Below are 24,297 nucleotides of genomic sequence, written 5' to 3' on the forward strand. Positions count from 1 at the left end.
AGGAGTCAAAACAAACTGGGTCACAGCCGAGTTCTGCTACATAGTAGAAAAGTGACCCAGGCCTTAGCGCTCTTATCTATAACATTGAATTAGAACACCTACTTCAAAACATGGACTGATGTCATAGAATACCAAATTTTCATAACTTCATGGGTTTGTCTGTATTTCCCGCTATGCTCTGTGCTCCAAAACTGCTGAGGACAGAGGCCAAGTATAACTTGTTCTCCACTGTAGTCTGAAAACCTGGCATGGTTCTTGGCTCATAGAAGAAGATATGTAGGTGTAGTTGTAGATGTAGTTGTAGATTTAGTCATAGATGCTGATGTAGTCATAGATGTTGATGTAGTTGTAAATATACATGTAATCATGGATACAGATGTAAATGTAATTGTAGATATAGTTGTTGTAGATGTGGTTATAATTGTAGACATAGATGTAGATGTAGTTGTAGATGTAGATGTAGTTGTAGACCTGGAACTGAATATGGATGTAGGTGTAGATCTGATTATAGACATGGATGTAAGTATAGATACAGATATAATCAGGTCTTGATTATAATTAGCCTAGCACATACATTTTGACTATTGCATTGGACCTGAAGAGGAAACATACACTCTTGCTGAACAAAAAGTTAATAGTATCCTCTGTATGATGAAACTATGAGAATATTTCCACATGCCAGTCTTTTACATTCTTTTGATTGTTAAAGTATCTTAATTTGATATTTGATAAAAATTTATTTTTCTTTAAGAAATAGCATTTCATTTACTCCCATTCATAAGGTGGCACTATCAGAACCCTGACACTTGATTTCCAAAACTGACATCTAGTTGGTATTTAAAAAAAAATTTTTTTTGAGTACAGTTGACACACAATGTTCCACTAGTTTCAGGTGTACAACATAGTGATTCAACTTCTCTATATGTTTCGCTGTGCTCACCATAAGTGTAGCCATCTGTCACCTTACGATACTATTATAGTACCATTGACTATATTCCCTATGCTATGTCTTTTATTCCTGTGACTTATTCTTTCCATAACTGGGAAGCCTGTACCTCCTCCTCTTCAGCCATTTTGCCCAACCCCCTACCATCCTCCCCTCTGACAACCATCAGTTTGTTCTCTGTATTTACAGGTCTGATTCTGCTTTTTGTTTGTTGGTTTATTTATTTGCTTTAGATTTTACATGAGTGAAATCATATGGTATTTGTCTTTCTCTTTCTTATTTACTTCATTTAGCATCATATCTTCTAGGCCCATCCATGTTGTCACAAATGACACACTCTCATCCTTTTTTGTGGCTGTGTATTATTCATTTATAGAGAGAGGGAGGGAGAGAAAGAGAGAGATAGAGAGATGTATATATGATCATATCTTCCTTATCCATTCATCTATCAGTGGACACAGGTTGCTTGCATGTCTGGGCTATTATAAATAATGCTACAATAAACAGGGATGCATATACCTTTTCAAATTAACGTTTTCCTTTTCTTTGGGTAAGTACCAAGTAATGGAATTACTGGATCATATGGTAGCTCTATTCTTAATTTTTGGAGGAACCTCTATAGTGTTTTCCACAGTGGCTGCACCAATTTACATTCCCACCAATACTTGAAAACTATAAAACACTGAGGAAAGAAATTGAAGATGATACAAATAAATGTTAAGATATTCCATGTTCATAGACTGGAAGAGTTAATATTGTTAAAGTGTTCATACTACCCAAAGCAATCTACAGATTCAATTCAATCCCTATCAAAATGCAAACAGGTTTTTTCACAGAACAAGAACTAAAATTTGCAAAAGAATGAAACTGGAACATTTTTTTCACCATACACAAAAATAAACTCAAAATGAATTAAAAACCTAAATATGAGCCCTGAAACCATAAAAATCCTAGAAGAGAACTTAAGCAGTAATCTCTCTGACATTGATTATAGCAACATGTCTCTATCTCCTAAGGCAAGGGAAACAAAAGCAAAAATAAACTGTTGTGGCCTCATTAACATAAAAAGCTTTTGCACAGTCAAAGAAACCATCTACAAAACAAAAAGACAACTTACTGAATGGGAGAAGATATTGCAAATGATAGATCCTATAAGGGTTTGGTATCCCGAAATATATAAAGAACTTACACAGCTCAATACCAAAACCCCAAACAACTCAATTTAAAAAATAGACAGAGGACCTGAATAGAAATTTTTCCAAAAAGACGTACAGATGGCCAACAGACACATGAAAAGAGTCTCAACATTACTATTCATCAGGGAAATGCAAATCAAAAGCACAAGATGATATAACCTTTTACCTGCTAAAATAAAAAAAGACAAAAAATGGTAAATGTTGGTGAGGATGAGAGAAAAAAGTGCACCTTATGCACTATTGATGGGAATGTAAATTGGTGCAGCCACTGTGGAAAACACTATAGAGGTTCCTCCAAAAATTAAGAATAGAGCTACCATATGATCCAGTAATTCCATTACTTGGTACTTACCCAAAGAAAAGGAAAACGTTAATTTGAAAAGGTATATGCATCCCTGTTTATTGTAGCATTATTTATAATAGCCCAGACATGCAAGCAACCTGTGTCCACTGATAGATGAATGGATAAGGAAGATATGATCATATATACATCTCTCTATCTCTCTCTTTCTCTCCCTCCCTCTCTCTATAAATGAATAATACACAGCCACAAAAAAGGATGAGAGTGTGTCATTTGTGACAACATGGATGGGCCTAGAAGATATGATGCTAAATGAAGTAAATAAGAAAGAGAAAGACAAATACCATATGATTTCACTCATGTAAAATCTAAAGCAAATAAATAAACCAACAAACAAAAAGCAGAATCAGACCTGTAAATACAGAGAACAAACTGATGGTTGTCAGAGGGGAGGATGGTAGGGGGTTGGGCAAAATGGCTGAAGAGGAGTGGGAGGTACAGGCTTCCCAGGTGAGTGATACTTCCCAAAGTATACTTTCAGGTGAAAGTATAAACTTTCACCTCCTTGGTTAAGTTTATTCCTAGGTATTTTCTTCTTTTTGGTATACTTGTATATGGTGTTGTTTTCTTAATTTTTTTCTGCTACTTTTTTATTAGTGTATAGAAATGCTGGATATTAATTTTGCATTTGGCAACTTTACTGAATTCATTTATTACTTCTATTAGTTTTTGGTGGAGTCTTTAGAGTTTTCTATGTAGAGTATCCTGTCATCTGCAAACAATGACGTTGAACTCTTCTTTACCAATACGGATGCCTGTATTTCTTTTTCTTATCTAAATGCTATGGCTAAAAAAATAAAAAATAAAAATGAATGCTATGGCTAGGACTTCCAGTACTGTGTTGAATGAAAGTGGCAAGAGTGTATATCCTTGTCTTGTTCCTGACCTTAGAGGAAAAGTTCCCGGTTTTTCACCATCAAGTTTGATGTTAGCTGTGAGTTTTTCATATATGGCCTTTATTATTGTGGAGGTACATTTCTTGTATATCCCCTTTGTTGAGATCTAGTTGGTAATTTAAACATTAGATAGATTTTTTTAATTTATTAAAAATGATAAAATGCCCTGGAAACCCAATGACCAGAGCTTTTAATTTTTACTCTCAAGCTGACTCCCCAGTGGGGTGACTTCTAGGGACAATTGCCCTCAAAGATCTGGGCACTGAGTTCCATAGGCTCAGGTAATGTAGGAGGTCCGAGGAAGGTCACAGTTCCCTCCACTAACCCTTCTTTCATGTACAGGTTGGAGACTTTCACTAATACCCTGCATATCCAGATTTGAGACTTCAGTGGAGAAGTCCACATAAAGCTGGTATAGCCACTGTACTTTGCTGCTGCCCTGCCCCAAACCTTTAGTCATTCTCCTGTCCCCCATAGACCCTCTTCTGCAGCCATTTACATTACCTCATGATCTCACTTCAATGTACTCCTTTTCCCTGTGGTATCCCACTTCAGCTATATCTGGTGGCATCTTCTTCTTTCTTTATCACCCATTCACTCCAGGTACTGCTTCTGCCACCCCCAACATCATCTTCTGAAGGCTTAAGTTCAAAACCAGCAAGTAATGACCTGGAGAAGCAAGTGAATATGTTGTAGTTCATGAGTCTGAAATAGCTCTTCTGTTGTGACCATTCTGGCACCAACTCTACTCACCACAAATGGTCTCTGAGGAATGACTTCATGCCCTCACATTTTTTTTAAAGATTTTATTTATTCATGAGAAACAGAGAGAGAGAGGCAGTGACACGGGCAGAGGGAGAAGCAGGCTCCATGCAGGGAGGCTGACGTGGGACTCATCCCAGGTCTCCAGGACCACACCCTGGGCTGAAGGCAGCGCTAAACCACTGAGCCACCCGGGCTGCCCATGCCCTCACATTTGTACCTAACGTGTCTGGAATCTGTTGGTGATTAAAGTAAAGCTGTTCATGTGTAAAGAATCTTGCTACCTCTCTTCTTTGATTCAAACAAATTTGCTACCCTCTTAGGAGAAGCAGAAGAGAGCTGGATCTTGGTATAACTGAAGCTAACACTGTTTGAGCCAGACACTGAGATAAACATTGTATATGCATTTTGTTCTATTTGTTCTTCATAGTAATCCTTTGACTGTATAACCATTCACTCATTCAAACCATGAGTTTCAGTGCCTTGCCCATGGTGGAGTTAGTCTGTCTTCAGTCCCGTTCCAGGAGATGACCTGCTGTATCCTAATTAGGTCATATTGAGACGCCTCTGTCACTCATTTGCAGGGAAAGGCTATTAGAATTACCATCCTGGCACCCTTCTAGATGCCAGATTTTACATTAATACATACCGAGATTAGTCGTATCATATTATATTAAGGGATGATTGTCTTTCTTCACAATTATGAAGAGCTTGCAGTAGTGTTATAACTACAATGAATATCATTCTGCATATTAGGAGAGAGTCCATGGAGAATGACAGGGAGTGGGAGGGAAGTGGCTTTGTTTTCCAATAATTACTGTTAGGTTTGATCTACCTCCCAACCACAACAGAGAGGACATAGCCTCCACCTAAAGACTAGGGGACAACTATTTCTGATTTAAAAAGTGGACAGGGAAGCATGACATTCTTATTCACCTTTTGATCAGAAGTCTCCAAAAATACATGTTTGCTGTGTGTGAGCAAGTAACCTGAATATACTAAAGGTCTGATGTGGAAAAACCAAAGGACACCAACAAGATCCAAGCATAGTAAAAGTGAATAATGGTCAATGAGTTTGCTTTTGACAAAAATCAAATGAATCCTTGAATTTCTACTTTCTACTTTCACTGGCATTCTATCTCTGACTTCACTGGGGCTTGGATAGCATGGACTTTTTTTTAAGGCAGTCCTTACTCAAAAGACAAGCTCATCTTGATCCTTGTGCCCCACTGCAGGAAGCACATCTAGAGGACAGTTAACCCACTGACCAATGTTAAGGCCTGCCACTGACACTGATTACTGAGAACCATGATTGTGAAAATCTTCTGAGTGGGTCTCTGGGCATGGCCATTTCCAGGTTTTCTGCTCCCATGACACCAGAAGAGAGATTCGTGTTAAATCCATGTACTCAGGGTCAGACCTAGAGCTATGGCTCCTAAATTCAGAAGGGAACTTGTTTTCATCTCTGACCACTATTTACTCATTTCAAAATCCAGGCAGTCATTTAGTAAACATTTTCTAGGCAAGAACCATAATTCAGCACTGGAAAAAAAAAAATGAACCTGATACCGTCTCTTCAGAGACTGTAGAGTCACTTAGGGAAACAGACACATAATTTTTTTTAATTACAATACAGTGTAAAACATGCCACATCAGAAATAGGCACCAGCTATGGTACTGGACAAAGCAAGAAAGGGGTTGGCCAGAGAAGGCATCAGAATTAATAGCAATAGCAAGAGTACCATGAATTGTATTCTGGCCATGTGTTAGGTGGGGTATTAGCATAGTGGTTAGGCATGCAGGACTTCTGAGTCAGACCCAAGTTCAAATCTCAACAATGTCATTTACCAGTGAGAAAATAACTATCCATGCCTCAAATTCCCCTGTGTAAAATGGGGATGAACACTATCTTCCTGACCCACTATCAAGGTGAAAGACAGTGAAGCACCCTGTATGTTTTGTAGGGCTGCCATAACAAATTACTTGGTGGCTTAGAAGAGTAGGAACTTACTTAGTTACACTTCTGAAAGTCAGAAGTGTGAAATCAAGGTGTTGGCAGAGCTATGCTCTTTCTGAAGGCTTTAGGGGAGAATCTTTCCTCACCTCCTTCTAGCTTCTGGTTGTTACCAGCAATCCTTAGTGTTCGTTGGCTTGTTGGTGTGTCACTCCAATCTCTGTCTTCACATAGCAGCCTCCCCTGTGTGTCTATCCAAATTTTCCTTTTCTTATAAGGACACCAATCATATTAGATTTAGGACCCACCATTCTTCAGTAGGACTTCATTTTTTTATTATTTTTAATTTATTTATTCATGAGAGACACAGAGACACAGGCAGGGGGAGAAGCAGGCTCCATGCAGCAATCCTGACGCGGGACTCGATCCTGGATCTCCAGGATCAGGCCCTGGGCTGAAGGCAGCACTAAACGGCTGAGCCACCCGGGCTGCCCAGTATGACTTCATCTTGAGTCCATCTGCAAAGACCACATTTCTCAAGAAAGTCACATTCATGGGCTCCAGGTAGAAATGAATTTGGAGGCAGGGGGCACTATTCAATGCAGTACACACACCAACTAAACACTAAATCAATACTAGCTATCAAAATTATGATTATTATTAAATTCTAAAAGCAAAGCAAATCAATATTGTCCTCATTGAACAATAAACTGAAATGTAAGAATTAGGTAATTTACCAAAGGCCATTCAACAAGCAAATTTCAGGATTAAGATACATATATGCCTTGTCTAAATTTAAAATTGGGAAGGAATAGGGTTCCCGGGTGGCTCAGTCAGTTAAGGATCCGACTTTTGGTTTCAGCTCAGGTCATGATCTCAGAGTCATCGAGATCCAGCCCCTCATCATGCTCTGCCCTCCAAGGGGAGTCTGCTTGAGATTCTCTCTCCTTTGCCCTCTGCCCCTCCCCCCACTTGCATACATTCTCACTCGCTCTCTCTCAAATAAATAAATCTTTAAAATAAAAAAATAAAAAAGGTAAAACCAGCAAGGGTCACCAGCCACAGTCCTACAGGAACTAAGAGGAACTCATCCAGACCTAGAAACAAGTTCTCCAGGCAGCATTGGCAGGTTGATCAGGAATAGAAAAAGGGATGAAGGTGGGCAGGAAATTGATATCTTGAACCCATGGATGGCAAGGCTGGAAAACTCTTGTAGACTTTATGAACTAAACCCCCTCACTGCTCAAAGAAGTAGACAAAGGCTGAGAAATAGGATGACTCCCTAAGGCTCTGGTTGGAGAAGTCTTTGACTTCTCTCCAGCATCTTTGGCCTCAGGTCCTGCACCACTGTTTCCTTCCTTCCTTCCTTCCTTCCTTCCTTCCTTCCTTCCTTCCTTCCTTCCTTTCTTCCTTCCTTCCTTCCTTCCTTTCTTCCTTCCTTCCTTCCTTCCTGATGGTAGTCCCAAGCAAGACCAGAGAACATAGACATGCAGTAACCTTGCCTGTGTCAGGGAGGTCCTGACCATGAGGACAGTTACTTACCCACATGAGAGTCAGATCTCAGCTTCTCCACCCCTTCCCCCCACCCCAGACAAAAAGCCTGGCTATACCTGCTGAACTAGCATAAAAGTTGAGATACAGTGAAATGCTAAAGGCTTCCCTGGAGAAGAGAATGTGGCAGTGTTGATTCATCCTGCAAAAAGGTACAAAAGCGTGAAGGTCAGATGCAGAGCTGAATATTCCTGAGACCCTGTCAGCAAACAGCCCCTCAGGCTCCATCTTCAATGGGAAATAAAATTAACAATCATTAGCAGTTACCCTAGAAAATTTTTGAAATATCCAAGATTGGAAAACACATAGAAACATGTAAGTCTTTCATCTGGCTACTGCCAAGGCCCGGGGCTGAACACCCAGCTCCCTCACCCTGTCTTCTGTCTCCACACCACAGCCAACGGGAACTTTCCAATTCACAGCCTGGTCATGCCCCTACCGTCATTGCCTGCTTCCACATGACCTTCAGCATAAATGTCAAGCTGTTTATCCCAGCTCAAAGACCCCTGAGGATCTGCCATCCCTGTCCCTATAGTTTTACCCTCTGTTATTAGGTAAACATATTTACACACACACACACACACACACACACACACACACACACATGTTCTCCCTAGCTCACTCGGGTTTAGCTGCCCAGCTCTAATTGTATCCGCCCCCATTCGCAGTGCCTTTGCTCATGCCTGACATGCCCTTTCTGCTCTGCATCTTCCCACTTTCTTAACCTCTTATTGCCCTTAATGTGTTCATACCTCCAGTTCTAGGAATCTCTACTAAAGAATACTGGCACAGGTGCACAAAGATATGTGTACAAGGATGCCAGGCGAGTATGAGGAAAGATGTCCATGGCATGCACACTGTAGTAGGGAGCTCTAGGGGGCCCTCTGCAGCAGGTGATGTGTTCTGTAATCTTGAGTAGAGTCTTCAGTGGGGAGCCTGAAGAAGAGAGGAAAGCAGACCCAGGTGTGCCTAGTGCATCTCTCCCTGGGTATTCAGATCATAGTGCATGTCTACTTGTGCTGTTCTTTTATGACCCAAATTTTACTTTGTCACTTCCATTGACTAAATTAGAAATCATCTGTAATTTTTATAAAGTGATCCTGGACTCAGATGAAACCAGTGCTGCTATGTCCCTGGGTGTATTCAATCAAGGGTCAGAAACCTGCATTCAGATTCTCAATCTATTACTGACTAGGTCTCTCAGGTGGGGCAAGTATTTTTGTTTACCTGTCTGAGCTTTCCTCCCTTCATCTGTGTATCATGGGAAGTGGAAGAAATCCTCGCGATGGTGTCTTTATTGCAAGAGTGTATTGGTGCATTCCTCTTGAGGCTTGTGCAGTGTTCATATGAGTAACTTACCTGTTAACGTATTCTGTGTTTTTAACACATTATTTGTGAGTGCCAAGTCATAGGCACTATTCTGAGCCCTTTAAATGTACTGACCATTTTAAGCATCTAGGAGCTGTGTGAAATAAATACTATTTATTCTATTTTGTAGAGGAAGGAGAATGAGGCCCAAAAATTATGTGTCTTGCCCAGCAAAGCCATACAGCTAGAAAACTGTAGAACTGAACATAATTCCAGGCAGAACTGACTTCAGAATCCATGATCTAAACCATTCTGTGATGCTGCCATTAAAACCCTACTTTATATGGTTGCATGATTTAATAAGGATTCATATGAAAAAAATATCTTAAGGAAATGAATCTGAAGAGCTGATATGAAAAATGGAGGTTAATATGGAAAAATTATCTTTAAGATCCCAAATGCAAAATGGCAAGCCAAAGTTCTCCTCAAAAATTGAAAGCACTTTTATACTGCATCACTTCTATATACCAAGCTGTGACTATAACTGCACATTTCTGTGTAACAGCTGCAAAAGAAGAAGTCACTACTACTGCATTCTTGTGCGTGTTTTTCCTTTGAAAATAACACCATTGGTCATATATGGCATCGACGCTTTCTATTTTAATTCCACAGATGAAAGAGCTCGGCGTCATCTTCTACAACTGCAGCTGCCTGGTCCTGGACTTACAGAGGATATTTGCTCTGTACAGCTCATTAAAATTCAAGAACAGAGTGCCTCAGACCTGGTCCAAGAGGCTCTATGGCGTCTACGACAACGAGAAGAAATTGCAGCTTCAGTTGAATGAAACCAAATCTCAAGCATTTGTGTCGGTGAGTTCTTACCCTCTTGCTCCTTCTCTTCTCCTCCTTCCTTCAAAGTTGGAATGTTCGAGTGTGATCTTCTGCTGGGAAAACCTGAATTGTAAAGATCAGTTCTGTCCCATCCCTTGAAGAGGTAAGATATGCCTGTGTTCAGGCCTAATCATAGCTGTCCCTAGTGATAATAACAATAATGTATAGTCATTCCTAGCTCCCGATACTTTGTGTTACCTGATTTAATCACCACAGTCATCTCTTAAGGTAGACCCAGCTTTGTGACCCTGTTAGACACGAAGGTATTGAGGCTCATCTTCTAGGACAAAGACCCTCAGATGGCAGGTGTCAAGAGAGACACCACCTCCCAGCTCTTTTTTTTTTTTTAAGATTCTATTTATTTATTCATGAGAGACAGACAGACAGAGGCAGAGACAGAGGCAGAGGGAGAAGCAGGCTCCATGCAGGGATCCTGATGTGGGATTCAATACCGGGACTCCAGGATCATGCCCTGAGCCAAAGGCAGACGCTCAACCGCTGAGCCACCCAGGCGTCCCCTCCCAGCTCTTCTGACACCAGATCCTGTTTTTGATGCCCTACCTCAGTCATTCACAGGCTTGTTCTTAACAATAGAATCCTCCTTTCATGAAGCAAATCTGAGGGAACCCTAGTGTGTAAAACAGATAAAAGCAGAGCTGCTGTACTTCATTGAGATTGAGGGCAGGATGCCTCAGAGGGCAGAGCAGAGCTTCAGGCCCCTGACTACACTGAAAACCGCCACCACCACTGTCCCACACCCCCATTTCCTGCATCCACCATCCCGCTACCCACACACCACAGTTGTCCACAGTGTCACTGGGAAGGGGCAATGTGAATATCTGTGCCTATGGCCCTGGTCCCCAAACTTTAAAATATTTCAGAGCTAGCTGGGGAGCCTGTTTAAAATGCAGATTTATGGGGCACCTGGGTGGCTCAGTCAGTTAAGCCTCTCTTCAGCTCTGGTCATGATCCCAGGGTTCTGGGATCCAGCCTTGAGTTGGGCTCCCTGCTCAGCAGAGAGTCTGCTTCTCCCTCTACGTTTACCCCTCCTGGCCACCTGTGCTCAAGCTCTCTCTCACTCTCACTCTCTCTCTCTCAAATAAATAAATAAAATCCTTTTTTAAAAAAATAAATACATAAAAATAAAATGCAGATTTATAGCCCCCCACCCTAACCATGATCTGTTCCACTGGACTAGGGTGAGACCTTAGAATTTTAATTTTGTTTTGAAGCAGGCTTCTAAATTCCTGGTGCTCAGATAAACTTCTTGAAACCATGCCCCCAATTCAACATGCTGGTCCTCTACTGACAACTGTGCTTTTACACCAACAACTTTATATTACTGAAGAGCTTCTCACTGGAAAGGGAGTTCTACCCTTTTTGCAATTGAGACACAAGTGGATGTTGAAGTTGCTTGTCTTAACAAATTCATATAAATGTGAATGGCAGAAAACAGACTGAAAGATTTTCATCAAACAAAACAAAAATACCCTTTTTAAAAAATATGCGGAGGTCAGCAATGCAATGGCAAGTAGCATATTGTATGGGGCACTTTACTAGCAAAATTATTTCATGTATTCAGTTTCATTTCCTCTCGAGACAGCCCTGGCAGACGAGAAGGCCAGCTATTATTCTGAATTTGGAGATGAGTAGCAGTGGGAAATTTGCCAAGGAATCATTAATCCAGAAGGTAACAGGGTGACGTGAAACCCCAGGACACTTGCTCAACCCCTCCAGTAGAACAGATGTGAAGCAGCAAGGAATAGATGAATTATGAGCAGATTTCAGACAATTGCTGGATTTTGAACTTATGGTTTGAATCTTAGAGATAGGTGAATGTCTGTTTTATGCTCATTTAAATTCTAACTCTTGCAAAGCTGGGTGGGGGAGTCCCCCTTTGTTGATCCCAAAGTAAACATACGTATCCCAGAGAGGAGGCCAGGCCTTTAATAAAATCTATGAAAACACAAGACTTTTTGTATTCTAGGGCAAATTTACAAATTGCTTTTTATTCAGCAATTTGCCACAAAATAAGTAGAGTTTTGAAACATGTCCTCAGATGTAGTCTTTAAACTATATAATGCCTCTGTTTTCTATTTTTTATTTGTCATATTATTATTTTATTTTCTATTTCCTATTAACGTCAAGTGCACTTCTGAATTTCAGTTTAACAGATATTAATTAAACAACATTTTTGTAGAGATGTAAAATCTTGCATGTATAAAGTAAGATCAAACCCCTTGCCATTGCAATTGGTATCATTTGTCCAATACTCCTTGATCTCTCTCCTGTTGTAGTATTTATCACATTCACATAACAGTTTGTTTATTGATCATCTCTCCCACTATTTAAAAGGCTCCACAGGTCATATACTGGACCATCTTCATCATTGGTATTCCCAGCACCTAAAAGCAATAAATGTGAGATTGGTTTTATTAATAGTAATTTTAATAAAAAATTCTAGGATGCATATAATTTTCTGAGTAATACATGCCAAACAAATGTCAAGGCAAATTTATTTAAATTCAAAGTATGCCTTATAAAATATCTTAAAATAGTATATCATATTTTTATAATCTCACAGTGCCAAGACAAAATTAACACATGCACACAAAAATATTATTGAAGACCTTAAGAATTACCATTCCCCAAATTAGATTTTAGATGACTAATACCTTAGCATAGTTAAGTATAAATTTTAGGTTATGATATAAACAAGGATTTTTTTCTAATTTTCTCATGGAACACAGAGAGACTCTTGGTAAGATTTAACTATATGATCTCCAATCAGTTGGAGCCACATAATTCCAATTTTCTTATATTTCCTATTGAAATCAGAAACAGGAACCACAGTTGGCTGAGTTTTTGTCTAATCTTGTGGATCTCTTTTTAGAGCCCTTGGGATCATAAATTTGTTTTCCAAGATCAAGACTTGGTTGGTTCAAGGTCTGTTCTTACTGATCTGGGTGCTAGACAGATCTTATTTCTCATTATTGTTTTGTTCATCCACTCATCAGTCATATATTCTAAGATAAGCACAAGCATTAAGTAGAACTTGATGCTGCCGTGAAAAATACCATTATATTCCTCTTTAGAACCTCCTCTACATATTGTTAATTATATTTTAATAGCTTTATTGAGAGATACTTTACATTCCATGAAATTCATCCTTTCAAAGTATAAGATTCAGGGGGTTTTAGTGTAGTCAGAGCTGTGCAACTATCTCCACCATCTAATTTTAGAATATTGTCATCACTGCAAAGAAAACACCATACCCGTATTCCCCTTTCCCTAGCCGTTGGCAACTACCTGTCTACTGTCTGTCTATGAGGGCTCTCCTTTCTCTAAGCAATTCATATAAGGGGAATAAGACAATATATAGTCTTTTTTAAAAAATGCATTTATTTATTTGAGAGAGAGAGTACAGAGGGGGCAGAGGGAGAGGGAGAGAGAGAATCTCAAGCAGACTCCCCACTGAGCAGAGAGCTGAACATGGGACTGTATCTAATGACCCTGAGATCATGACCTGAGCCAAAATCAAAAATCAAATGCTTAACCAACTCAGCCACCAGGCACAGTACAACAGTATGTAGTCTTTTGTAATTGACTCCTTTCATTTATTAGAATATTCTCAAAGTCCATTAGTGTTTGTTACAGCATGAATTAGTACTTCATTCCTTTTTATGGCCAAATAATATTCCGTTGTATGGATGCATCACATTTGGTTTCTTTGTCCATTAGTTGATGAATGTTTGGGTGTTTCTATATTTTGCCTCCTGTGAATAACACTGCTGTGAACCTTCATGTACAAGTTTTTATTTGAACACCGGTTTTCAGTGCTTTGCGGCATATACTTAGGAGTGGTGCTGTTGGGTAATGTGGCAACTCTGTGCTGAACATTTTGAGAGACTGACAAACTGTTTTCCAAACTGGATGACCCATTTTACACTTCTCCCAGCAACAAATGAGGGGCACAGTTTCTCCACATATTTTCCAATGCTTGTTTTTTTCTCTTATTTTACCCTTCCTAGTGGGTACGTGTATGTGAAATGGTATGTCACTGTGGTTTTTATTTGTATAATTTAATGTATTCATTGGCCATGTGTTTATCTCCTTTTCAGAAATGTCTATCCATTCCTTTGCCCACTTTTCAAATTAGTTTAATTGGATTTTTATTATTGAGTTGTAAGAGTTCTTACACATTCCACATATAAGTCTTTTATCAGTTACACCTTTAGCAAATATTTTCTCCCATTCTGTGGGCCATCTTTTTGTGTTTAGTATATTTTAACTTACATGTTTTGGGGATGGAGTATGGACATTTTAAAAACCAGGAAACTGTTGTGAGATACATCAGAATCTGCTAAGGCAAGTATTAATAAATATGCAAAACAAGTTATGTTCATGTATAAGGCACTAATTTATCTAAGAAAGAAACACATCACCTAGAAGCAGGTGTATGAGAGCACTTGAGTGGTAAAAAGTCATCACAGAGCTGAAACAAAGAGAAGGATCTGTTTTCCTTCCCCTTCCCATAATAAAGGAGTACACAGTATAAGGCTCAGAAAATTAATTCAGGAGCAGTAAGAGGGAAACTTAACAGCCTTCTCTCTAATTAAACTATTGGAACTAGTTAACTTCCTCTGCTGGATCAGTAGATCATTCTTTGTGTTGTTGTTCATTCACTTACAGCTTAAGCAAACATTTCAAACCCACTAGTATATCCAGATAGTATTTTCAAAGGAACACTCTGAAACATATTGTCAAGTACCACCATGCCCCAGGGCCGAGGGGACTGAAATGCATGAGCATTTCCCTAATAAACACACAGGGCACTTGCCATGCTCTAGGCATTGGGTTAGACAATGGGAACATGGGAAACAATACGGCAGGCAAGTAAATAAAAAAAGCTGTTCCCACATGGATGGAAATACCTAGTGTGAAGCAACTCCATTGGGAGTGGAGGCTGAGGAGTTACTCAAACCTGCAACACTGATTAATTTAAGAAGCACTTTCATATTCAGTCCACAAATACTAATATGTAACATGTGCTAGGAGCGGCATGGCACAAGGTACTGGAGATATACAACTCCTAGTGCAGAAGCACCTGGACAAATGAATGCAACACCATGTGACACATGCTAGAATGAAGCTCCACAAAGCAGGAATCTTCTTTTGATCACTGATATATGCCAGTTGGCTACACTAGTGCTGGAGCATTGGCAGTCACTTAGTAGTATTTGCTGAATGAATGAAAGCAAGAACAGAAGTGAGGCACTGAGCCCAGCCAGGGAACAGGCCATGCCCTGATATAGGCAAACCAATGTGAGAGGTGTGTTCTGTAATTACCCCCCACCCCCGCCTTAGGCTATGAGGCTCAGCTAGTGGAAGGAGCAAAGCCAACGTTCTGCAAGCTATAAATGCTGGAGCCTGGCTTGTATCACCAAAAAGCACAATGTCCAGACTTGGAGGATAAGACCATGTGAAGAGATCAATGACTCTATGCCTCATTTTGCTCCTCCCTGAAACCGAAACCTAGTTTTTGCAACACACAAGGAAGTCCACGAAATTCCTGAAAGAAAAACATGGATGTTTGGCATGTCAGAGCTGGCTCAGGATCTCGTCTGGAGCTAAATAAGCCCCTCAGCTTCTCCATGCTAACCTGAAGAACATTTTTTTAAATATTTTTTTTATTTATTTGTGAGAGGCAGAGACATAGGCAGAGGGAAAAGCAGGCCCCTTACAGGGAGCCTGATGTGGGACTCCATCCTCAGACCCCGGGATCATGCCCTGAGTCGAAGGCAGATGTTTGACTGCTGAGCCACCCAGGCGTCCCTACCTGAAGAACCTTTAAAGCAGACCCAACAGGCTGAGGGAATTAAGTAATTTCAATACTGAATGTATTGATGGAGATAGAAAAATGAGTAAAATACAATTCCTAAAATCAAGTCAATGAAAATCTAGGTAGAGAGATGAGGCAAGTACGAGTAATTACCAGTTTGAATATGCTAAATAATATCTCATATAAATCATATTATGGGATGACAGAGAAGGGAGAAGGAGCCTCTGGGTGGGGAAATAAGTTTCATGGAGGAGCTGGTACTTGCTGAAACTTAGAGCATAGTACTCTGATAGACAGGACTAGGGAAACCTGGGCCAGAAGTGCTGGCAGGAGCAAATACTCAGGGCAGACAGATGGGAGCCAGGCCATTATTTCACTTTGGGGCATGGAGAGCATGGTAGCCAGCACAGGAAGGAGGCAGAGAAACGGGGGGGAAGGGGGGGCAGGGCACAGTGGGCCGTAGATACAACCCTCCAAATGAGTTCAGGCTGGATTCCCAGACACCAGAATGCTGAGCATGACGTGTGTGTGTGTGTGTGTGTGTGTGTGTGTATTTACATTATAGTGGTGATAAGGAAATGGTGGTGTAAAAGCCCCAGCAAAAAGCACTAGGCTCTGGATGGAAGGAACAGCAGTCAAGACTAAGAAGGAGACATAGGAGATATCGTAAAAGCAGGAGTACCTGTCTTGGGGACAGATGGTGTATCCATGATGTGTGTGCTGGGGAAAGGATATAGGATCAGTACTGGGTTTTGTTTCTTTTATTTTTTATTGCTGTTTTGTGGGGGTTTTGTTTGTTTCTGTTTCTTTTATTTTTTTTCATGAAAGGTTTTTTTTTGGCATAGTTTTTTTTTTTTTACTCCTTTTTTTGTATATTTTTTTATTGGAGTTCGATTTGCCAACATATAGTATAACATTCAGTGCTCATCTTGTCAAGTGCCCCATTCAGTGCCCATCACTCAGTCACCCCATCTCCCTACCTACGCCCCCTTCCAGTACCCCTTGTTTGTTTCCCAGAGTTAGGAGTCTCTCAGGTTTTGTCACCCTCTCTAATATTTCCCACTCATTTTCTCTCCTTTCCCTTTTAATCCCTTTCACTATTTTTTATATTCCCCATATGAGTGAAACCATATAATGTTTGTCCTTCTCCGATTGACTTACTTCACTCGGCCTAATACCCTCTAGTTCCATCCACGGCAAAGCGAATGGTGGGTATTCATTGTTTCTGATGGCTGAGGAATATTCCATTGTATATATATATTGTATATATAGACCACATCTTCTTTATCCATTCATCTTTTGATGGAAACCAAGGCTAATTCCACAGTTTGGCTATTGTGGACATTGCTGCTATTAATATTGGGGAGCAGGTGTCTCGGTTTTTCACTGCATCTGTATCTTTGGAGTGCAATTGCTGGGTCATATTTTTAACTCTATGAAGTTCTATTTTTAACTCTTTGAGGATCCTCCACACAGTTTTCCATAGTGGCTGCACCAGCTCACATTCCCACCAACAGTGCAGGAGGGTTCCCCTTTTTCCACATCCTCTCCAACATTTATTGTTTCCTGTCTTGTTAGTTTTCACCATTCTCACTGGTTGAGGTGGTATCTCATTGTGGTTTTTATTTCTATTTCCCTGATGGCAAGTGATGGGGAGCATTTTCTCATGTGCTTGTTGGCCATTTGTATATCTTCTTTGGAGAAATTTCTGTTCATGTCTTTTGCCCATTTCATGATTGGATTGTTTGTTTCTTTGCTCTTGAGTTTAGTAAGTTCTTTATAGATCTTGGATACTAGCCCTTTATCTGAAATATCATTTGCAAATATCTTCTCCCATTCTGTAGGTTGTCTTTTAGTTTTCTTGACTGTTTCTTTTGCTGTGCAGAAGCTTTTTATCTTGATGAAGTCCCAATAGTTCACTTTTGCTTTTGTTTCCCTTGCCTTCATAGATGCAAGAAGTTGCTGTGGCCGAGTTCACAAAGGGTGTTGCCTGTGTTATCCTCTAGGTTTTTGATGGATTCTTGTCTCACATTTAAATATTTCATCCATTTTGAGTTTATCTTTGTGTATGGTGTAAGAGAGTGGTCTAGTTTTATTCTTCTGCACGTGGCTGTCTAATTTTCCCAGCACCATTTATTGAATAGACTGTGCTTTTTCCAGTGGATAGTCTTTCCTGCTTTGTCGAATATTAGTTGACCATAGAGTTGAGGGCCCATTTCTGGGTTCTCTATTCTGTTCCATTGATCTATGTGTCTGTTCTTGTGCCAGTACCACACGTCATGATGATCACAGCTTTGTAGTACAACCTGAAATCTGGCATTGTGATGCCCCTGGCTCTAGTTTTCTTTTTCAATATCCCCCTGGCTATTCAAGGTCTTTTCTGATTCCACACAAATCTTAAGATTATTTGTTCCAACTCTCTGAAGAATGTCCTTGGTACATTGAATGTGTAAGTTGCCTTGGGTAGCATAGACATTTTCACAATATTTATTCTTCCAATCTATGAGCTGGAATATATTTTCATCTCTTTGTGTCTTCCTCAATTTCTTTCAGAAGTGTTCTGTAGTTTGTAGGGTATAGATCCTTTACCTCTTCGGTGAGGTTTATTCCTAGGTATTTTATGCTTTTCAGTGCAATTGTAAATGGAATTGACTCTTTAATTTCTCTTTCTTCAGTCTCATTGTTAGTGTATAGAAATGCCACTGATTTCTGGGCATTGATTTTGTATCCTGCCACACTGCCGAATTGCTGTATGATTTCTAGCAATCTTGGGGTGGAGTCTTTTGGGTTTTTATATACAGTATCATGTCATCTGTGAAGAAGGAGAGTTTGACTTCTTCTTTGCCAATTTGAATGCCTTTTATTTCTTTTTGTTGTCTGATTGCTGAGGCTAGGACTTCCAGTACTATGTTGAATAGCAGTGGTGAGAGTGGACATCCCTGTCATGTTCCTGATCTTAGGAAAAAGGCTCTCAGTGTTTCCCCATTGAGAATGGTATTTGCTGTGGGCTTTTCGTAGATAGCTTTTTCTTTTAAGATGCTTTTTTAAGATGCTGAGGAATGTTCCCTCTATCCCTACACTCTGAAGAATTTTGATCAGGAATGGATGCTGTATTTTGTCTAATGCTTTTCTGCAATTATTGAGAGGATCATATGGTTCTTGTTTTTTTTCTCTTGTTGATGTGATGTATCATGTTGATTGTTTTATGGGTGTTGAATCAACCTTGCATCCCGGGAATAAATCCCACTTGATCATGATGAATAATCTTCTTAATGTACTGTTGGATCCTATTGGCTAGTATCTTGCTGAGAATTTTTGCATCTGTGTTCATCAGGAATATTGGTCTATAATTCTCCTTTTTGGTGGGGTCTTTGTCTGGTTTTGGAATTAAGGTGATGCTGGCCTCATAAAACGAGATTGGATGTATTCCATCCCTTTCTATCCTTTGGAACAGCTTTAGTAGAATAGGTATTGTTTCTTCTTTAAATGTTTGATAGAATGCCCTGGGAAGCCATCTGGCCCTGGACTTTTATGTCTTGGGAGGTTTTTGATGACTGATTCAATGTCCTCCGTGGTTATTGGCCTGTTCAGGTTTTCTATTTCTTCCTGTTCCAGTTTTAGTAATTTGTGGTTTTCCAGAAATGCATCCATTTCTTCTAGATTGCCTAATTTATTGGCGTATAGCTGCTCATAATACCTTATTAAAATCGTTTGTATTTCCTTGGTATTGGTTGTGATCTCTTTAATTCATGATTTTATTAATTTGAGTCTTTTTTCTTTTCTTTTTAATAAGGCTGGCTAGGGGTTTATCTATCTTATTAATTCTTTCAAAGAACCAACTCCTGGTTTTGTTGATCTGTTCTACAGTTCTTCTGGTCTCTATTTCATTGAGTTCTGCTCAAATATTTATTATCTCTCTTCTTCTGCTTGGTGTAGGTTTTATTTGCTGTTCTTTCTCCGGTTCCTTTAGATGCAAGTTTAGCTTGTGTATTTTGAGTTTCCTCCAATTTTTTGAGGGATGCTTGTATTGTGATGTATTTCCCTCTTAGGACTGCTTTTGCTGTATCCCAAATATTTTGAATGGTTGTATCTTCTATTTCATTAGTTTAATGAATATATTAATTCTTCTCTAATTTACTGGTTGACCCATTCATCTTTTAGTAGGATGCTCTTTAACCTCCATGTGTTTGAGTTTCTTCCAAATTTCTTCTTGTGATTGAATTCTAGTTTCAAAGCAAGTGGTCTGAAAATATGCAGGGGACAATCCCAATCTGTTGGGATTGGTTGAGACCTGATTTGTGACCCAGTATGTGGTCTATTATGGAGAAAGTTCCATGTGCACTTGAGAAGAATGTGTATTCAGTTGATTAGGATGCAAAGTTCTGTAGATATATCTGTGAAATCTGTTTGGTCCATTGTATCATTTAAAGCCCTTGTTTCTTTGGTGATGTTGTACTGATATCTATCATTTGCAGAAAGTGCCATGTTGAAGTCTCCTACTATTAGTATATTATTATGTAAGTATGTCTTTGCTTTGGTTATTAATTGATTGATATACTTGGAAGCTCCCACATTAGGGACATAAATATTCATGATTGTTAGGTCTTCTTGTTGCATAGACCCTTTACGTATGATATAGTGTCCCTCTTCATCTCTTACAACAGTCTTTGGGATAAAATTTAATTTTCTGATATGAGGATTGGTACCCCAGCTTTCTTTTGAGGACCATTTAAATGGTAAATGGTCCTCTACCCTTTCATTTTCAGGCTGAAGGTGTCCTTAGGTCTAAATTGAGTCTCTTGTAGACAGCAAACAGATGGGTCTTGCTTTTTTATCCAGTCTGAAACCCTGCATCTTTTAATGGGATCATTTAGCCCATTCACATTCAGAGTTAACTACTGAAAGATATGAATTTAATGTCATCATAATACCTTTCAGGCCCTTTTTTGTGGATTATATCTTTGGGCTTCCTTTTTCTTTTACAGAGTGCCCCTTAATATTTCCTGCAGAGCTGGTTTGGTGGTCACATATTCTTTCAGTTTCTGCCTATCTTGGAAGTTCTTTATCTCTTCTATTCTGAATGAGAGCCTTGCTGGATAAAGTATTCTTGGCTGCATGTTCTTCTCATTTAGGACCCTGAATATATCCTGCCTGCCATTTCTGGCCTGCCAGGTCTCTGTGGAGAGGTGTGTTGTTAATCTAATATTTCTCCCCATATAAGTTAGAAATCTCTTGTCTCTCGCTGCTTTAAGGATTTTCTCTTTATCTTTGGAATTTGCAAATTTTGCTATTAAATGTCAAGGTGTTGAATGGTTTTTATTGGGGGGGACCTCTCTATCTCCTGGATCTGAATGCCTGTTTCCCTCCCCAGATTAGGGTTGTTCTCAGTTATAGTTGTTTAAATATGCTTTCTGGCCCTCTGGCCCTCTCAGTGCTCTCTGTAACCTCAATTATACATAGATTTTTCCTTCTGAGGCTGTCTTTTATTTCCCTTAACCTTTCCTCATGGTCTTATAATTGTTTTCTCTTTCCTCAGCTTCCTTCCTTGCCATCAACTTGTCTTCTATGTCACTCACTCTTTCTTCCACCTCATTAACCCTCATCGTTAGGATCTACAATTTGGATTGCATCTCATTTAATTGATTTTTAATTTTGGTCTGATTAGATCTAAATTCTGCAGTCATGAAGTCCTTTAATCTTTTATGCTTTTTTTTCCAGAGCCACCAGTAGCTTTATAACTGTGCTTCTGAATTGGCTTTCTGACATCAAATTGTAATCCAAAATCTGTAACTCTGTGGCAGAGAGTACTGTTTCTGATTCTTTTGTGGTGAGTTCTTCCTTCTAGTCATTTTGCTCAGTGCAGAGTGGCTGTATGAGTGGGCTGAGTCAAGAGTATCAACCACAACCTAAGTAAATTTCACCCTAGATGATTCTTGCTAGTAGCAAAAACCCTTCTCTCTGTAGCATTCCAGCTCTTCTCTCTTTAAATCTCAGGACAAAATTGTAGGTTTTCAGGATGATTTCAATGTTATCTAGATAAGTTGGTGGACCCAGGTGAGTTGAGGACCCCTACTCCTCTGCCATCTTGCCCCCTATTTTTACTGGCATTAGTTTTTTAAAAGACTTGGAAGCTTATCTTCATTCCAAAAGAAAAATAATTTAAATGATCAAAAACTCAATCTGATAGTCACCTGCCAAGGATACTTTCTGAGCAGGAATGCCTAGAGGGTCTCTGGCCTTGAAGAGGCTCCTTTCATGTCCCCCATGCTCCACATCTGTCTTGATTGGGCATCAAGTACAACCACTTCACCTTCCCTCTGTCTAATCCAGGATAGGGATTCCTACCAGCACAGTATGGGGAGTTTCTGAGCCTTGGATGAGGGACTCAATATTGCCACTGAAGGCAGTTCCAGAAACCATGTATTCAGATTTTTTATAAAAGCACCCCTCAGATTATATGCACCCCTGCACTCACCACTGCACACTTCTGGTCAGGGTAACACAGCAACCATGATAATGCTATTTTCCATCCTGTGTGGTGAGAAAACAAAGAGAAAACCCAACTATGTCTTTCTTTTTCTACAGCAACTTCATCCAAGAATATCTTATTTTTATAAGATGGAAACCACCTTGAGCAACATGAGAAAGACGTCTCAAGTACAATTTGCCTCTTTGTTTATTTGCTTGAGTCTTTGAGAATATCTTCCTTTCCTATCTCTCCTAATGAATTTGGGCATTGTAATAACTTACTTGGTTTTTCCTCTAGAATTACTGATCACCCTTTCACTCTTCTTCCTGACTTGATGACTGATTTGGGGAAAGAGAGAGAAAAAAAAAAAAAAACAAGATTTAGATTCTGTGTCTTGACCATTTTCATGGCCATATCACTTTTCTAATGAAATGACTTTTTGAGTGAATTAGTTCCATATGTGTATATATGTATTATATGGTAACACCTGAGAAAATTAGCAGCTCTCTGCACATAGGGTTTTCTTCAGAGTCCCCTAAGTTTAGAGTTAGAGCTCCCTCTGAAAATCAGAGGTGTAGTTGGTATTGAAAGCAAGAATTCCTTCCCAAAACAGATATAAAGGACAGACTTGAGACCTATCCTACCACACCTTGATCTAAACATGCCTCAAATATGATAGGATCGAATACGTATTTGTCTAATCTTATACAGAATTGCAAAGTTGGTTTGCAAAAATTTACTTAAAAGCCAAGATCCATTAAAACTAATAAAAAACAGCAACAAAAAAGAGAAAGCTCCAGCTTACAAAAATTAATCCTCTAAAAGCTTGGTTTTTGTGTCTTCACAGAATTCTCCTAAACTCTTTTGCCCTAAAAACAGAAGCTTTGACATAGACGCCATCTACAGCGTGATAGATGATGCCAAGCAGTACGTATACATCGCTGTCATGGACTACCTGCCTATCTCCAGCACAAGCACCAAAAGGTCAGTGAGTGCATAATTTTGTCTTAGAACCCAGTCTCAAAAAAAAAAAAAAAAAAAAAAAAAGAACCCCGTCTCCAGGGCCAGGCACAAACTGGGACCACAGGAAACCAACATGGACACTGAAATGCTGTCAGTTCATGTTAGGTCACACACCATGCAAATAACCTCCTCAGTATGCATTTGCACCTGACCTATGATGCATCTCCTCCTTCAGTCCCTTTGAAGGACTCAGGGTCTCACCCTGCAGAAGTTCCTCAGTGCTCTACCTTATAGGCATGGGAACAACTTGAGAATGAAGATTGGGTTGTTGTCAACTTAACGTTATTTGAAAAATATAATAAATAATAAAAATTATTTGAAAAAAATATTTCTTAAAAATTATTAGTTGGCAGGCATACCTGAGGACATACTGGAACTGAGTAGGCCTGGTAAGACTTTCCTTCCGGGAGATACCATTTCGTTGTATTGGTGGCATTAAAGGCTAAACTTTCATATTGTTGCAAATTAAAGAAGAAGGAAACTCAGAATGTATATGTTCTTGGAACATATACATGGAATAATGTATATTGGAACATATAATGGAATAATCCATTCCTTTATATGAGGAAGAAAGCATTTTAAAAATGAAGGGATTTTTCAATAATTCATCACTGTTTAGGGCAAAAATACTTGAAATAAATTTGGGAGCAGAATGTGTACCCCCAAATCATTACATGCATGAATGCATCACTGGCTATGCCTCAGCTATTTCTCACTTTCACTTTCTTGCTGGGAATGCAGAGATTTGGGTGCTTGTGTTTTGAATAACTCATGTAATCCAGGAAAAGTTTTCAAAGTGCACATTTCTGGGAGTATAATCTGAGACCTTTTTAATTTGGAAAATTACAATTTCAAAATAACCATTTACTGAGGTAAAATAATTAAGCATGCTCTCTATTGCTTGAATACTTTTCATGATGCCAACCTCACATATGCATAATGTGCAGCTTCTTTATGCAAATAGCTATAGGATTGCGAAAGCATGTTTCTCCCAGAAAGTGATTTCCCATCATGACAGTCAAAAAGCATTTTAAGCTGCAAAAGAAACTATTAAAATACTTTTACTTTAAAATATGGTACATCCCTTGAATATTCATA

At 39.3% G+C, this 24,297-nt stretch overlaps 2 protein-coding genes across 8 annotated transcripts in view; one reads left to right on the top strand and one right to left on the bottom strand.

Moving 5' to 3' along the window:
- PLD5 (phospholipase D family member 5) overlaps positions 1–24,297 on the top strand; it is a 416,960-nt gene that overhangs the window by 352,535 nt on the left and 40,128 nt on the right. For all 5 annotated transcript variants that reach the window (XM_077901464.1, XM_077901465.1, XM_077901466.1 and 2 more), the window contains 2 exons: positions 9,647–9,844; positions 23,024–23,160. In XM_077901464.1, coding sequence (XP_077757590.1) covers positions 9,647–9,844; positions 23,024–23,160 — 335 coding nt within the window. The remainder of the gene's footprint in view (positions 1–9,646; positions 9,845–23,023; positions 23,161–24,297) is intronic.
- Positions 11,951–24,297, bottom strand: part of BECN2 (beclin 2) — a 156,975-nt gene continuing 144,628 nt past the window's right edge. Inside the window, exons 6-8 of one of the 3 annotated variants that reach the window (XR_013381816.1) lie at positions 22,458–22,514; positions 22,183–22,238; positions 11,951–12,270 (exon numbers count right to left, since the gene is read on the bottom strand). The gene's annotated coding sequence lies outside the window, so the exon portion shown is untranslated. The remainder of the gene's footprint in view (positions 12,271–22,182; positions 22,239–22,457; positions 22,515–24,297) is intronic. The other 2 variants (XR_013381817.1, XR_013381820.1) reach the window with 2 other exon arrangements.

The sequence above is a fragment of the Canis aureus genome, chromosome 6 (genome assembly GCF_053574225.1).
Source record: "Canis aureus isolate CA01 chromosome 6, VMU_Caureus_v.1.0, whole genome shotgun sequence".
Classification (NCBI taxonomy): Eukaryota; Metazoa; Chordata; class Mammalia; order Carnivora; family Canidae; genus Canis; species Canis aureus.